The 17,326-nt window shown below is 35.7% G+C and overlaps 2 protein-coding genes across 2 annotated transcripts in view; one reads left to right on the top strand and one right to left on the bottom strand.

Moving 5' to 3' along the window:
• Nucleotides 1–17,326, bottom strand: part of CFAP70 (cilia and flagella associated protein 70) — a gene marked incomplete at its 5' end in the record, with an annotated part of 112,796 nt that overhangs the window by 31,987 nt on the left and 63,483 nt on the right. The window contains 3 exons of the mRNA XM_080822547.1: nt 12,577–12,804; nt 13,003–13,118; nt 13,240–13,373. Of these exons, the coding sequence (XP_080678673.1) occupies nt 12,577–12,804; nt 13,003–13,118; nt 13,240–13,373 (478 nt within the window). The remainder of the gene's footprint in view (nt 1–12,576; nt 12,805–13,002; nt 13,119–13,239; nt 13,374–17,326) is intronic.
• Nucleotides 5,134–5,771, top strand: LOC308355457 (large ribosomal subunit protein eL32-like; the record flags this gene model as incomplete). The annotated part of the gene is made up of 2 exons (XM_080823684.1): nt 5,134–5,243; nt 5,420–5,771. Exons 1-2 carry the CDS (start codon nt 5,185–5,187, stop codon nt 5,769–5,771), a joined length of 411 nt encoding a protein of 136 aa, XP_080679810.1. The 5' UTR covers nt 5,134–5,184.

Here is a 17,326-nt window from a genome sequence, read left to right as displayed (position 1 = left end):
CAAATGTTTGAGAATTCCAGCTACTCTACATCCTTGTCATAACCTAGTGTTATCAATTTTTAAAACAATTTAGCTATTCTAGTGGTAAATTGCATTGATTTTAAAATGTAAGACCAAGCTTACAAAGTTACTTCAATTGGATATTTATCTTTTATATATATTGCTAAATTTTATGGAATAATATTTGTTAAGAATTTCTGTGTCTAGGTTCATGAGGCTTATTGGTGTGTACTCTTCTTGGGATGGGTTTGTCTGGTTTTGAATATCACAGTGATAACTGTGGTCAAACAGTGGGAAGTATTCTCTCTTGTATTTTCTGAGTCTATGGTAGGAATGGGTTAAGCCTGGAGTTTTGTTTTTTCTTTTTTAATTACATATTTAACTTCCTTAGGAGAGTAGGTCTATGCAGATTTTCTTTCTTCCTGACATACTTTGTATGTCTGTCAAGGTATTCACATTACATTCACACCTGTTGGCTTTAAGTTATTAATAATTTTCCTTATTATCTTTCTAATATCTATAAGATTTTCAGAGGTGTTCCCTCTTTCATTTCTGATATTGGTACTATGTATCTTCTCTCTTCTTTCCCCTAACTAGATTTATTTATTTAATTTATCTTTTCAAGGAATCAGCTATTGGTCTCATTACTTTTCTCTATTCTTGTCTACTTTCTATTTCATCGATTTCTACTCTGATCTTTATTATGTTTTTTCCTTTCACTTACTTTGGGTCTAATTTAATTTATTTTCTAGCTTCTTAAAGTAGACTCTTAGATAACTGATTTTAGACCTTTCTTATTTTTTTAATAGAGGCATTCAAAGCTACAAATTTCCTTCTGGGAACTAATTTAGTTCATCTGACAAATTTTGACTTGTTGCATTATCACTCAGTTCAAATTATTTTGTGACTTCTTTGATCTATGGGTTATTTAGAAGCATATTGTTTAATTTCCAAATACTTGAAGTTTTCCTATATATTGAATGATAAGCTGGTAAATGTTCAACAATTGGCTTTTGGATATGTTGAAGGCTGGTTTATAGTGTTTGCTGATTTCCATGATATAAATTCTCCTATTATAGCTGATTTCAAGCAACCAATGTTACATCACTGAATGCAGAGTTAGGAAGAGATGCACAAGAGAATACCATTACATAGTATTTCTACATAAGAATATAATTACAAATAAATAACTTCAGTAGCACAGATTATAATAAAATGTAGTACAGTAATAAAGAAGTGATAAGTTTTGAATATTACCTTTTTAAGGTTGTTCTTATTGTCTTCAGTTTACATGGAGCTTTATATTTTGAGACTCCACATAAGTGCTCTCAATTGCTACTTGTAAGGATTTTTTAACTCTTCATTTTGAAATAATTATAGATGTGCAGGAAGTTGCAAATGTAAAACATATAGTCCCATGTACTCTTTACCTATTATATAATACTGTCAGTGGTATTATATAATACCTTTCAAAGGTGACATCTTATACCACTATAGTATGGTATAATATAAAAACCAGGAAACTGATATTGGTACAATACTTAAATGCACTAAAGACCTCATTCTGGTTTTGCCAGTTCTCATATGCATTTGTGTATATATGTGTATGTAGTCCTAAGCAAATTTATCCCCTTTATAGATTCTTTTAAACACTACCATAATCAAGATGCACATTGTTAGTCAATAAAAGCAAAAATCAACAAGAGGGGCTATACAAAACTAAAAAGTTCCTGCACATCAGAGGAAACCTACAAAAAAATGAAAAAGCAACCTACTGAATGGGAAAAAATATTTGCAAATCATATATATGATAAAGGGTTAATATTAAAAATATATAAAGAACTCCTACAACTCAGTAGCAAAAAAAAAAAATCTGATTTTTAAAATGAGCAGAGGTCATTTTGAGCACTTTTTCATGTGTCTGTTGGCCACTTGGATGTCTTCTTCTTTTTTTTTTTTTAAAGATTTTATTTATTTGACAGAGAGAGATCACAAGTAGGCAGGCAGAGAGAGAGGGAGAGGCAGACTCCCTGCCCAGCAGGGAGCCCGATGCGGGGCTCGATCCCAGGACCCTGAGATCATGACCTGAAGCAAAAGCAGATGCTTAGCCCACTGAGCCATCCAGGCGCCCCACTTGGATGTCTTCTTTGCAGAAATGTCTGTTCATGTCTTCTGCCCATTTCTTGATTGGATTATTTGTCCTTTGGGTGTTGAATTTGATAAATTCTTTATAGATTTTGGATACTAGCCCTTTATCTGATATACCATTTGCAAATATCTTCTCCCTTTCTGTCGGTGATCTTTTGGTTTTGTTGACTGTTTCCTTTGTTGTGCAAAAGCTTTTGATCTTGATGAAGTCCCAAGAGTTCATTTTTGCCCTCACTTCCCTTGCCTTTGGCGATGTTTCTAGGAAGAAGTTGCTGCGACTAAGGTCAAAGAGGTTGCTTTGTGTTCTCTTCAAGGATTTTGGTGGATTCCTGTCTCATATTGAGGTATTTCATTCATTTTGAGTCTATTTTTGTGTGTGGTGTAAGGAAATGGCCCATTTTCATTCTTCTGCATGTGGCTGTCCAATTTTTCAATACCATTTGTTGAGGAGACTGTCTTTTTTCCATTGGACAGTCTTTCCTACTTTGTCCAAGATTAGTTGACCATAGACTTGAGGGTCCATTTCTGGGCTCTCTATTCTGTCCCACTGATCTATGTGTCTATTTTTGTGCCAGTACCATACTGTTTTGCTGATTACAGCTTGAAGTCTGGAATTGTGATGCTGCCAACTTTGGTTTTCTTTTTCAACATTCCTCTGGCTATTCAGGGTCTTTTCTGGTTCCATATAAATTTTAGGATTATTTGTTCCATTTCTTTGAAAAAAATGGATGGTATTTTGATAGGGATTGCATTGAGTGTGTAGATTGCTTTAGGTAGCATAGACATTTCAACAATATTTGTTCTTCCAATCCATGAGCGTGGAATGTTTTCCATTTCTTTGTGTGTCTTCCTCAATTTCTTTCATGAGTACTGTATAGTTTCCTGAGTACAGATTCTTTGTCTCTTTGGTTAGGTTTATTCCTAGGTATCTTATGGTTTTGGGTGCAATTGTATATGGGATCGACTCCTTAATTTCTCCTTCTTCTGTTTTGCTGTTGGTGTATAGAAATGCGACTGATTTCTGTGCATTGATTTTATATCCTGACACTTTACTGAATTCCTGTATAAGTTCTAGCAGTTTCGGAGTGCAGTCTTTTGCATTTCCCACATAAAGTATCATATCATCTGCAAAATGTGAAAGTTTGACTTCTTCTTTGCAGATTTGGATGCCTTTTATTTCTTTTTGTTGTCCAGTTGCCGAGGCTAGAACTTCTAGTACTATGCTGAATAGCGATGGTGATAATGGACAGCCCTGCCCTGTTCCTGACCTTAGGGGATAAGGTCTCAGTTTTTGCCCATTGAGAATGATATTCGCTGTGGGTTTTTCGTAGATGGATTTTATGATATTGAGGTATATACCCTCTATCCCTACACTGTGAAGAGTTTTAATCAATAAAGGATGCTGTACTTTGTCAAATGCTTTTTAAATCTATTAAGAATATCATATGGATCTTTTTCTTTCTTTTATTAATATATTGAGTCACAGTGATTTGCAGATGTTGAACCAAACTTGCAGTTCAGGAATAAATCCCACGTGGTTGTGGTGAATAATCCTTTTAGTGTATTGTTAGATCCTATTAGCTAGTATTTGGGTGAGAATTTTTGCATCCATATTCATCAAGGATATTGGTCTGTATTTCTCCTTTTTGATGGGGTCTTTGTCTGGTTTTGGGATCAAGGTAATTCTGGCCTCATAAAATGAGTTTGGAAGTTTTTCTTCCATTTCTATTTTTTGGAACAGTTTCAGAGAATAGGTATTAATTCTTCTTTAAATGTTTGGTAGAATTCCCCTGGGAATCTGTCTGGCCCTGGGCTCTTGTTTGTTGGGAAATTTTTGATGACTGCTTCAATCTCCTTACTGGTTATGGATCTGTTCAGGTTTTCCATTTCTTCCTGGTTCCGTTGTGGTAGTTTATATATCCCTAGAAATGCATCCATTTCTTCCAGATTGTCAAACTTGCTGGTGTATAGTTGCTCAAAATATGTTCTCATAATTGTTTGTATTTCTTTGGTGTTGATTGTGATCTCTCCTCTTTCATTCATGATTTTATTAATTTGGGTACTTTCTCTTTTCTTTTTGATAAGTTTGGCCAAGGGTTTATCAATCTTATTAATTCTTTCAAAGAATCAACTCCTAGGTTTGTTGATTTGTTCCACCTTACACCAGTCAGAATGGCTAAAATTAACAAGTCAGGAAATGACAGATGTTGGTGAGGATGCAGAGAAAGGGGAACCTTCCTACACTCTTGGTGGGAATGCAAGCTGGTGCAGCCATTCTAGAAAACAGTACAGAGGTTCCTCAGAAAGTTGAAAATAGAGCTACCCTATGACCTAGCAATTGCACTGTTGTGATCCGAAGGGGCACATGCACCCAAATGTTTAAAGGAGCCATGTCCACAATAGCCAAACTATGGAAAGAATCTAGATGTCCATCAACAGATGAATGGATAAAGAAGATGTGGTATATATATATATACCATGGAATACTATGCAGCCATCAAACCCCCCAAATCTTGCCATTTGCAATGATGTAGATGGAACTAGAGAGTATTATGCTAAGTGAAATAAGTCAGTCAGAGAAACACAATTATCATATGCTCTCTCTGATATGAGGAATTTGAGATGCAGGGCAGGGGGTCCTGGGGGGAAGGGAGGGGGAAAAAAACAAAACAAGATGGGACCAGGGAGGGAGATAAACCATAAGAGACTCTTATCTTAGGAAACAAACTGAGGGTTACTGAGGGGTGGGGTGGGGAGAGATAGGGTGGGTGGGTTATGGACATTGGGGAGGGTATGTGCTATGGTAAGTGCTGTGAATTGTGTAAGACTGATGATTCACAGACCTGTACACCTGAAGCAATAATACATTATATGTTTTTTAAAAAAAGAACTAATGATGTACTGTATGGTGACTAACATAACACAATAAAAATAATAAATAAATATTTTAAGAGGGTGGAAAAATGAGCAGAGGACCTCTCACCTCTCTTCCTAGGCACTGTCTGCGGAGGTGGTGGCCATCTGTTACTGGGCATCATGGCTACCCTCAGACCTTTGGTGAAGCCCAAGATCATTAAAAAGAGGACCAAGAGGGGGTGCCTGGGTGGCTCAGTGGGTTAAAGCCTCTGCTTCCGGCTCCAGTCGTGATCCCAGGGTTCTGGAAGAGAGCCTGCTTCCCCCTCTCCCTCTGCCCGCCTCTCTGCCTACTTGTGATCTCTGTCTGTCAAATAAATAAATAAAACCTTAAAAAAAAAAAAAAGAAGACCAAGAGGTTCACCCGGCACCAGTCAGACCAATATGTCAAAATTAAGCACAACTGGCAGAAACCCAGAGGCATTGACAATAGGGTACATAGAAGATTCAAGGGCCAGATCTTGATGTCCAACATTGGTTATGGGAGCAACAGGAAAACAAAGCACATGTTGCCCAGTGGCTTCTGGGAGATCCTAGTCCACAATGTCAAGGAGTTTGAAGTGCTGCTGATGTGCAACAAATCTTACTGTGCAGAGATTGTTCACAATGTCTCCTCCAAGAACCACAAAGTGATTGTGGAAAGAGCAGCCCAGCTGGCAATCAGAGTCACCAATCCCAACCCCAGGCTGCAGAGCAAAGAAAATGGATAGCTTGTTGTGCACATCATATCTGTGTCAAACCATAAAACTACAAAAAATAAAAATAAAATAAATAGAAATGAACAGAGGATCTGAATAAACATTTCTCCAAAGAAGACATACAAATGGTCAACAGACACATGAAAAGATGCTCAACATCATGAATCATCAGGGAAATGCTTATCATAACCACAATGAGATATTACCTAACACCTGCTAGAATGCTTATCATCAAAAAGACAAGAAATAACAAGTGTTGGTGAGGATATGGAGAAAGAGAACCCTTGTGCACTGTGGTTGGGAATGTAAATTGATGCAGCCACTATGGAAAACGGTATGGAGTTTCCTCAAAAAATTAAAACTAGAAATACCCATATGATGCAGCAATTCCACTTCTGGGTATTTATCCAAAGGAAATGAAAACACTAACTTGAAAAAATATATGCACCCTCCTATGTTCAATGCAGCATTATTTTTTTTTCAATGCAGCATTATTTACAGCAGCCAAGACATGAAAGCCAACTAACTATCCATCAATGGAAGAATGGATAAAGAAAATGTGTACATATATACAATGGAATATTATTTAGCCATAAAAAAGAATGAAATATTGGCCATTTGTAACAACATGAATGGACCATGAGGACACTATGCTAAGTGAAATAAGTCAGACAAAGATAAACACCATATGATATCACTTATATGTGAAATATAAAATAAACAAAAACAGAAAAAATAGCCTTGAAATCATAGATACAAAGAACAGATTCATGGTTGCCAGAGACAGGGAATAGGAGTAGGTGAAATGGGTGAAGGTAGTCAAAAGGTACAAACTTCCAGTTAAAAAATAAATAAGTAAGGTAATATACAGCATGGTGACTATAATTAATAATACTCTACTGTATATTTGAAAATTGCCAAAAGAGCTATCTTAAAAGTCCTCATCAAAAGCAAAAAATTGTAACTGTGTAGTGATGAATGCTAAGTAGTCTTATTGTGGTGATCATTTTGCAATATGTATAAATGTTGAATCATTATGTTGTACACCTGAAACTAAATAATATGTCAATTATATCTCAGTTAAAAACATTCTAAAAATTCTTAAGGGACGCCTGGGTGGATCAGTCAGTTAAGTGGCTGCCTTCAGCTCAGGTTATGATCCCAGGGTCCTGGGATCGAGTCCTGCATCAGGCTCCTTGTTTGGAGGGGAGCCTGCTTCTACCTCTGCCTGCTCTGCCTGCCACTCCCCCTGCTTGTGCTCTCTCTCTCTCTGAGAATTAAATAAATAAAATCTAAAAAAAAAAAGAGGAAAGAAAAAGAAAATTATATTTTTAAAAAACCTCTTAAAACTCAATAATAAGAAAATAAACACCTGATTAAAAAATGGCCAAAGACCTTAATATATACCCACCAAAGAAGATATATAAATGGCACATAAGCGTATGGTAAGATACTTCTCATCATATGTCATCAGGAATGTTAATAATAGGGGATACTACACATGTGTAGGAGCAGCGGTATATGAAAAATCTCCAAACCTTCCTTTCAACATTGCTGTGAACATAAAACTCTTCTAAAAAATGAAGTCTATTAAAAGTAACTGATTAATACAAAAATTTTAAAATTAAAAAAAAAAAGATGAAATTGATGAATTCCTAAAAAGCATAAAATGTCATGAATAGGAAATGACAGATGCTGGCGAGGATGCGGAGAAAGGGGAACCCTCCTACACTGTTGATGGAATGCAAGCTGGTGCAACCACTCTGGAAAACAGCATGGAGGTTCCTCAAAAAGTTGAAAATAGAGCTACCCTATGACCCAGCAATTGCACTACTGGGTATTTACCCTAAAGATACAAACGTAGTGATCCGAAGGGGCACGTGCACCTGAATGTTTATAGCAGCAATGTCTACAATAGCCAAACTATGGAAAGAACCTAGATGTCCATCAACAGATGAATGGATAAAGAGGATGTGGTATATATATACACTGGAATACTATGCAGCCATCAAAAGAAATGAAATCTTGCCATTTGCGATGACGTGGATGGAACTAGAGGGTATTATGCTTAGTGAAATAAGTCAATCAGAGAAAGATAACTATCATATGATCTCCCTGATATGAGGAAGTGGAGATGCAACATGGGGGGCTTGAGGGGTAGGAAAAGAATAAATGAAACAAGATGGGATCAGGAGGGAGACAAACAATAAGTGACTCTTAATCTCACAAAACAAACTGAGGGTTGCTGGGGGGAGGGGGGTCAGGAGAGGGTGGTGGGGTTATGGACATTGGGGAGGGTATGTGCTATGGTGAGTGCTGTGAAGTGTGTAAACCTGGCGATTCACAGACGTGTACCCCTGGGGCTAAAAATACATTATATGTTTATAAAAAATAAGAAAAAAAATAAATAAATTAAATAAAATTGGGGAAAAAAAAGAAAAGCAAGACAAAAAAAATAGCTGTTATGTTATTGAGAGGGAGAGGCAGAAGGCAGTGGTAAAAAATCCATTCAAGTAAGAGTCACAATTGAAAATATGAGCTGATGTGCAATCTCTGAATTTCAGTAGGATATATGATTTTAATAAAGTTGTACATGAAACTCTGCAAAAAAAAAAGTCATGAATAACAAAATAAGAAATAAAGAACATAAATATTAAGAAAATGAAATGGTAGTCAGATACCTTTTCCTGCCACAAAACTGAGGTCCTGGTTGTTTTATTGGTTGAACTGTGTCAATGTTTCAAGCCAAAATCAATTCCTATCATATATAAGATGATAAAGAATAGCAAAGGAACAAAAGCTGCTTAATAATCTTGATTATAAAACCGGTGACAAAAGAACATTATAGGCTATTTTATTTATTAACATAGATGCCAAGATCCAAAATAAAGTATTGGCTATTCAAATCCAAAGGTATATTTAAAAATAATGCATTATAATCAAGTAAGATTTATCCGTTGAATGCAAGGATTGTTCAATATGAAACATATCTATCAATGTAGTTCAAAATCATTTTTTTTCAATTGATGCAGAAAAAGAATTTTATAAAGTCCAACACCTATGAATGAAGAAAAAGTTCATTGAAAACTAGGATTAGAAGGGATCGTCCTTAATTCTATAAAAGTTTTCTAGAAAAAGTTTACAGCATATTTTATATTTAATTGACAAATTTTAAATTCAGTCCCATTAAGATAGGAAGGAAGACAAAGTTGACCACCACAATTAATATATAACATATTATTGGAGATAGTAAGAAGACATGAGTAGTATGAGGATTGGCAGAGAAAAGGTAACCCTATCATTATTGTTGTTGGCAGATGATATAATAATCAAATTCTAGGGAAAAAATAGAATACATAATCTATTAGAATCAATAAAAGTGATAGTCATATGTAAATTCAACCTAAAAAACAATAGTATACACTAAAGTCTAAAATATCAAAATCAATAGCATACTTTAAAAAATGCCAGTAATAACCAATGAAAAAGTATAATTAAAATAAGATACTTTATGGTAGCAATGGTATCTATTAAGTTCTTATTAACTACTTAAACAGACTCATTGCAAAAAATGTTAAAACTTTGATAAAGGACACAGAAGATGATCTGAGGATATGGAAAGGCCTTCCAAATACTTGGATAGAATAGAATTTAATAACAAAGATGTTAATCATCCCTAAAATAATTTATAAGTTCAATAGGGTCCAAATAAAAATTTCAACTGGATTGTTTATGTACATGATAAACACTTCAAAATCTATATAGTTAAATAAAGGTCCATGAATAGGTAAGTCAGGTATAAAAAGGCAAGTAAATGGAAGAAACTGACATACCAGATATTAAGGCATACTACAACACTACAGCAATAAAAAGAACACAATATTTTAAGATCAGACCAGTAGACAGATTAAAAAGCTTAGAGACATATACCTTGAATTGAAACAAAAAAGACAGTTGTTTAATAGATGATTTTGAGAAAACTAGATCCCTATATTGAAGAAAAATAGAACTGGATGCCTACTTAGCATCATTTTCAAAGATGGAATCCAAATAAACTTAAACATAAAATGAAGATTATAGAGTTAGAAGAAATGTGACTTGAGGCAAGAAGAATTATTCAAACAAAACTTCAAAGACATAAAATTACAAAGGATATAGGAGAGTTGAACATATAATCGACTAATTTGACCTAACTAAAATTCTATAGGACACTCAACAGCAGCAGAATACACGTTCTTTTCAAGTGAATATGGAATATTTATCAAGATAGATCAACAATGAATCTTGGAACACTGAAAAAATAAAATTAAATTTTTAAAAAGAAGATCACATCCTGGACCATAGAACAAGTCAAAATAAATTGAAAAGGATTCAAATCATACAAAGTGGCTTTTCTAGCCACAGTGAAATTAAATTGGTTAAGCGTCTGCCTTCAGCTCAGGTCAGGATCCCAAGGTCCTGGGATCGAGCTCCACATCAGACTCCCTGTTCAGTGGGGAGTCTGCTTCTTTTTTAGTCTCTGTCTCTGCTCCTCCCCCTGTTTGTGTGCTCTCTCTCTCTTTCCCTCAAATAAATAAATAAAATATTTTTTTAAAAAGATGTCTGGAAAAATCCCCATATATTTAGAAAATTAAAAGCATATAAAATTAAGTCAGGAAACAACAGATGTTGACAAGGATGCAGAGAAAGGGGAACCCTCTCACACTGTTGGTAGGAATGCAAGCTGGCACAGCCACTCTGGAAAACAGTAGGAGGTTCCTCAAAAAGTTGAAAATAGAGTTACCCTATGACTGAGCAATTGCACTACTAGGTATTTAACCCAAAGATACAAATGTAATGATCCTTGATCCAAAGAGGCATCTGCACCCCAGTGTTTATAGCAGCAATGCCCACAATAGCCAAACTATGGAAAGAGCCCAGATGTCCATCAACAGATTAATGGACACACACACACACACACATACACCCTGGAATATTACTCAGCCATCAAAAAAAAAGAAATCTTGCCATTTGCAATGATGTGGATGGAACTAGAGGGTATTACGCTAAGCAAAATAAGTCAATCAGAGAAAGACAACTATATGATTTCACTTATATGTGGTATTTAAGAAACAAAACAGAGGAGCATAGGGGAAGGGAAGGAAAAGTAAAACAAGACGAAATCAGAGAGGGAGACAAACCATAAGATGCTCTTAATCATGGGAAACAAACTGAGGGTTGTTGGAGGGGCAGGGGGTAGGAGGATGGGGTAACTGGGTGATGGACATTAAGGAGGGCATGTGATGTAATAAACACTGGATATTATATAAGACTGATGAATGAATGAACTCTACCTCTGAAACTCATAGTATACTATGTTAATAAATTGAATTGAAATAATTTTTTAAAATGGAAAATAAAGAAAATTAAAAGCATACTGCTAAATAACTCTTGGTACCAGAAATTCAACTCCTAAATATTTTATCCAGAAGAAATGAAAGTGTATATCCATAAAAATACTTGTAGACAAATATCCATAGCAGCTTTATTTTAGTAGTCCCAAATTAGAAACACCCCAAATATCTATCAACATGTGAATAGATAAACACATGGTGGTATCTTCGTATAATGAGATACTACTTAGCAATAAAAAGGGATGAACTACTAATATAGACAACAGCATGTTTGATACTCAAAACAGTCATGCTTGGTGGAAAAAGAGAACATACTATGTGATCCTATTTAATTCTAGAAGTTCTAGAAAATGGTGGAAATTTTCTAGAACTAAAATTTTAGACATGCAAACTAATTGATGGTGACAGAGAGATGCCTGGTAGTTGTCTGGAAAGGAAGCCAGGGAAAGAGATTCAAATGGGCACAAGGAGAGTTTAGGAGATTTTGGATATGTTTATTAACTTGATTGGGGTGATGTTTTCATGGTTGTGTTCAGATGTCAAACATATCAATTTGTATGTGTTAAATATGTGCAGTTAATGAAATGTCAATTGTACTTCAAACTGTTAAAAACAAATGCACACAAAATAACAATATGTAATAACATACAAACAAAATAACATATACAAGAAACACATAAACAAAAACACATATTAAACAAATTAGAATGATCAATTTCCTAAAATGGAGGAAAGGAGAATGATAAGAACAGGGAAAAAAGGGAGTGTATGTGTGTGTGTGTGTGTGAATGTGTGTGCGTGTGTGTGTGTGCACGTGCACACACGCACACATGTGTATAAATAAATAAATAAACTTAAGAATCACAAGAGAAGTGGTTGTGTCTGGGCAGTACAGTCAGTTAAGCGTCAGACTCTTGGTTTCAGCTAAGGTCATGATCTCGGGTCCTGAGATCAAGCCCCAGATCCAGCTCCATGCCTACTGTAGAGTCTGCTTTAGATTCTCTCTCCTTTTCTCTCTGCCCCTCCTGCTCATACTCTCTCTCTCTCTCTCTCTCTCTCTCTCAAATAAATAAATCTTAGAAAAAGAAAAAGAATCACAAGAGAGGGATTGAGAGTGTTGGAAAAGAAAGTGAGCGGAAAATGAAAGAAATTTACTCTGTTACAATCATACCACTCTTATTGGAACACAGAAACAGTAAATTCTCTAAGATTAAAAAACCTGAATGGCAACAATAGCTTCAGATTTCCAATCATATGAATGAGGAATTATTAAAAGGAGTCTTTCCTGGTATCCTTGGGATAACTCAAAACTCCGTCTACTGACTCATTTGACAATTATTTACTACCTACTATGTGCCAGGCTCTGTTCATAAGGCCAGTAATTGTTTCAATAGCCACTCATCATCTCCATTTCCTGGTCCTACCTGCTGGGGTTTCTGCCTTCACTGCTGTTGCAGAAGAACCATTAGTGATTCCCCAAGGACCTAAACTGTGTTCTTCTACTTTCCCTCCTTCTTCAATGTACTCAAAAGGACCAGTGCTCCTCTGCTTTGTTACTTGTGCCTGAAGCGTTCGTGCCTGAAGTTGTTTGAAGCCTTCATGAAATGCCATTTCCATTCGAATATCATTGTTTTGAATTTCATAGTACAAACCTGAAGAAAGAAAGATGTTGAAATAAATGTGACTGGTTTTTCCACCATCATAAACTGAAGAACTGCAACATTTCACTTCTATTTTCCTAATTTTACCAAAGTTTAAGAACTATATGATGAGCCATTAAATAATGAAAAGAGAAAGGGAGAATCTTATAATGGAAGAAAACACATTCATATCACAGGAAAATACCATACCAAGTAAAGTCCAGGCTACAACATTAGTTGGTTCCAAGCAAGTAGCATCCTCAAAGAAAATTTCTGCCTGCTCATACTTCTCCATAAGGACAGCCAGGACACCACACAGCAACAAGCTGAGAAGAGACCACCAACATGATTCACAACATGGTCCCATGTCACAGTCATGGAACCAAGACAATTTCATATAGAAGCTTATGTGCTCCTACTCATTCTTCATCTCCCTTCCACCCATACCTTTGGATATGATTCTGGTTGAGAGAAAGAGCTTTCCGAAAACACTCCTGTGCTTTGATGTTGTCCTCAGTTAGGAGGCAGAAGGCACCATAGTCCAGCCAGTGTTCCAGGTTCTGGGGCTCACGGACCAACCTCTATCACACGAAGCACCAGGAGGACCAAAGTTATTGTAATACCATGTCATGTTTTTTATGCTCATAAAACCATAAATACTCTAAGTTGTATGAAAGCTGAAACTGTCATATTTTTAAAATTTACCACTGAATTCTGAATATCTAGCACAGACACTATTCTGGCTCATAGTATGTGGTGAATAAATACTTATTGGAATAATTTTTAAATTAAATCTTCAAGTCATTGCTTCTTAGTGTCGATGTTACAGCACCATAAACTCCTCTAATTACTTAGGAACACAGATTCATTTTATAGTTCATTTTAAAGATTCACATATAATAATTCTGTCATGGTCTTGAGATGGCAAATATAAGTTTAAGTACAAATATGTAAAAAAAGCATCTCATAATGAGTAAAAACTATAAAACATTGCTAAAAGAAATTAAAGATGACATAAACAAATGGAAACACATTTCATATAATATGGATTGAAAGACTTAATATTATTAAAATGTCAATACTGCCCAAAGCAATTTACAGATTCAATACAATCGCTATCAAAATCTCAATAATTTTTGTAGCAATAGTAAAAAACACTCTAAAATTTACATGGATTCTCAAGGGACCCTGAATAGCCAAAACGATTTTGAAAAAGAACAAAACTGGAGAACTCATATTTGGCCTAAATGTGCCCATAAAATGAGACAGGGTTGCAGACTGGATAAAACAACAGGACCCATCCATATGTTGTCTACAAGAGACCCATTTCGAACCTAAGGATACATCCAGACTGAAAGTGAAGGGATGGAGAAGCATCTTTCATGCCAATGGGCCTCAAAAGAAGGCTGGGGTAGTGATTCTCATATCAGATAAGTTAGATTTTAAACTAAAGACTGTAGTCAGAGATACAGAAGGATACTACATAATTCTTAAATCCACCAAGAAGATCTAACAATTGTAAATATTTATGCCCCCAATATGGGAGCAACCAATTACATAAGAAAACTGTTAATCAAGATAAAGAGTCATATTGATATGAATACATTAATAGTAGGAGATCTTAACATGCCACTCTCAGTAATAGACAGATCATCCAAGCAGAAAATCAATAAAGAAACAAGAGCATTGAATGACACATTGGACCAGATGGACCTCATAGATATATACAGAACATTCCACCCTAAAACAACAGAATACTCATTCTTCTCAAGTGCACGTGGAACCTTCTCCAGAATAGACCACACACTGGGTCACAAATCAGGGCTCAACTGATACCAAAAGATTGAGATTATTCCCTGCATATTCTCAGATCACAATGCTTTGAAACTGGAGCTCAACCACAAGGAAGGGTTTGGAAGGAATTCAAACACCTGGAAGCTAAAGACCACCTTGCTTAAGAATGCTTGGATCAACCAGGAAATCAAAGAACTTAAAAAATTCATGGAAACCAATGAGAATGAAGATACTTCGGTCCAAAACCTATGGGATACAGCAAAGGCGGTCCTAAGGGGGAAATACATAGCCATCCAAGCCTCCCTTAAAAAAACGGAAAAATCCAGAATAAACGAGCTGGCTCTACACCTTAAAGAACTGGAGAATCAACAACAAATTAAGCCAACTCCACACACAAGAAGGGAAATAATCAAGATTAGAGCAGAGATCAGTGAGATAGAAACTAGAGATACAGCAGAACACATCAATGAAACTAGAAGCTGGTTTTTTGAAAGAATCAATAAGACCGATAAACCATTGGCCAAACTAATCCAAAAGAAAAGAGAGAAGGTCCAAATTAATAAAATTATGAATGAAAAGGGAGAGATCACAACTAACACCAAGGCAGTAGAAACAATCATCAGAAATTATTATCAACAGTTACATGCCAATAAGTTAAGCAACCTAGATGAAATGGATGCATTCCTGGAAAACTATAAACTCCCAAAACTGAACCAGGAAGAAATTGACAACCTGAATAGACCGATATCTAGTAATGAGATAGAAGCAGTGATCAAAAACCTCCCAAAAAACAAGAGCCCGGACCTGATGGATTCCCTGGGGAATTCTACCAAAGTAGAAGAAATAACACCTATTCTCCTGAAGCTGTTTCAAAAAATTGAAGCAGAAGGAAAACTTCCAGACTCTTTTTATGAAGCCAGCATTACCCTGATCCCCAAACCAAGCAAAGACCCCACCAAAAAGGAGAATTTCAGACCAATATCACTTATGAGTATGGATGCTAAGATTCTCAACAAGATCCTAGCAAATAGGATCCAACAGCACATTAAAAAGATGATCCACCATGACCAGGTGGGATTCATCCCTGGGTTGCAAGGATGGTTCGACATTCACAAATCAATCAATGTGATAGAACAAATCAATAAGAGAAGAGAGAAGAACCACATGGTCCTCTCAATTAATGCATAAAAAGTATTTGACAAAATCCAGCATCCGTTCCTGATTAAAACGCTTCAAAGTATAGGGATAGAAGGAACATTCCTGAACTTCATAAAATCTATCTATGAAAGACCCACAGCAAATTATCATCCTCAATGGGAAAAAGCTCACAGCCTTCCCGTTGAGATCAGGAACACGACAAGGATGCCTACTCTCATCACTCTTGTTCAACATAGTATTAGAAGTTCTAGTAACAGCAATCAGACAACAAAGAGAAATAAAAGGTATCCAAATTGGCAGTGAAGAAGTCAAACTCTCTCTCTTCACAGATGACATGATACTTTATGTGGAAAACCCAAAAGACTCCACCCCCAAACTACTAGAACTCATACAGCAATTCAGTAATGTGGCAGGCTACAAAGTCAATGTACAGAAATCAGTTGCTTTCTTATACACTAACAATGAAAACACAGAAAGGGAAATTGGAGAATTGATTCCATTTGCTATAGAACCAAGAACCATAAGATACCTGGAAATAAACCTAACCAAAGAGGTAAAGGATCTGTACTCGAGGAACTACAGAACACTCATGAAAGAAATCGAAGAAGACACAAAAAGATGGAAGACCATTCCATGCTCATGGATTGGAAGAATAAACTTTGTTAAAATGTCTATACCGCCTAGAGAAATCTATACTTTTAATGCCATTCCGATCAAAATTCCACAGGTATTTTTCAAAGAGCTGGAGCAAACAATCCTAAAATTTGTACGAAATCAGAAGAGACCCCGAATTGCTAAGGAAATGTTGAAAAAGAAAAACAAAACTGGCAGTATCACGTTGCCTGATTTCAAGCTTTACTACAAAGCTGTGATCACCAAAACAGCATGGTACTGGCATAAAAACAGACACCAGGTTTCAAAACTTAAAAAGTTATAGTAATCTATGTGGTGCTAGTATCAAGATAAATGTATAGAACAATGGAATAGAATAGAGAGTCCAGAAATATGCCCTCACATGTATGGTCAAATGATTTTTGACAAAGAGGCCAAGACCATTCAATATATAAGGACAATCTTTTCAGCAAATGCTGCTAGGAAACCTGGATATCCACATCTACATGTAAAAAATGAAGTTGGACCCCTACTTAATGCCATATACAAAAAATAACTCAAAATAGATCAAAGACCTAGATGTAGGACCTAAAACTATAACATGACTCTGGATAACACAATGATTTCTTGGATATGATACCAAAGGCACAGTTAACAAAAGAAAAAAAAAGACAAATTGGGCTTCATCAAAAACTTTTAAAAAAAACTTCTGTACATCAAAAGAAACTCAACAGAGTAAAGAGGTAATTCACAGAACGGGAGAAAATATTTGCAAATCATATACCTGTAACTGGTAGGAATATTCAGAATATGTAAAGAACTACTAAAACTAAACAACAAAATTAAACAAACTGACTCAAAAGTGGGCAAAGGACTTAAATAGCCATTTCTCTGAAGACCTACAAATAGCCAAAATGCATGGGAATACCACTAAGATTATACTTTTTTAAGGTAAATACCCAGGAGTAGA

This window comes from Martes martes, assembly GCF_963455335.1.
Source record: "Martes martes genome assembly, chromosome: 14".
NCBI classification, from domain to species: domain Eukaryota; kingdom Metazoa; phylum Chordata; class Mammalia; order Carnivora; family Mustelidae; genus Martes; species Martes martes.
This window is presented reverse-complemented; position numbering and strand designations above follow the sequence as displayed.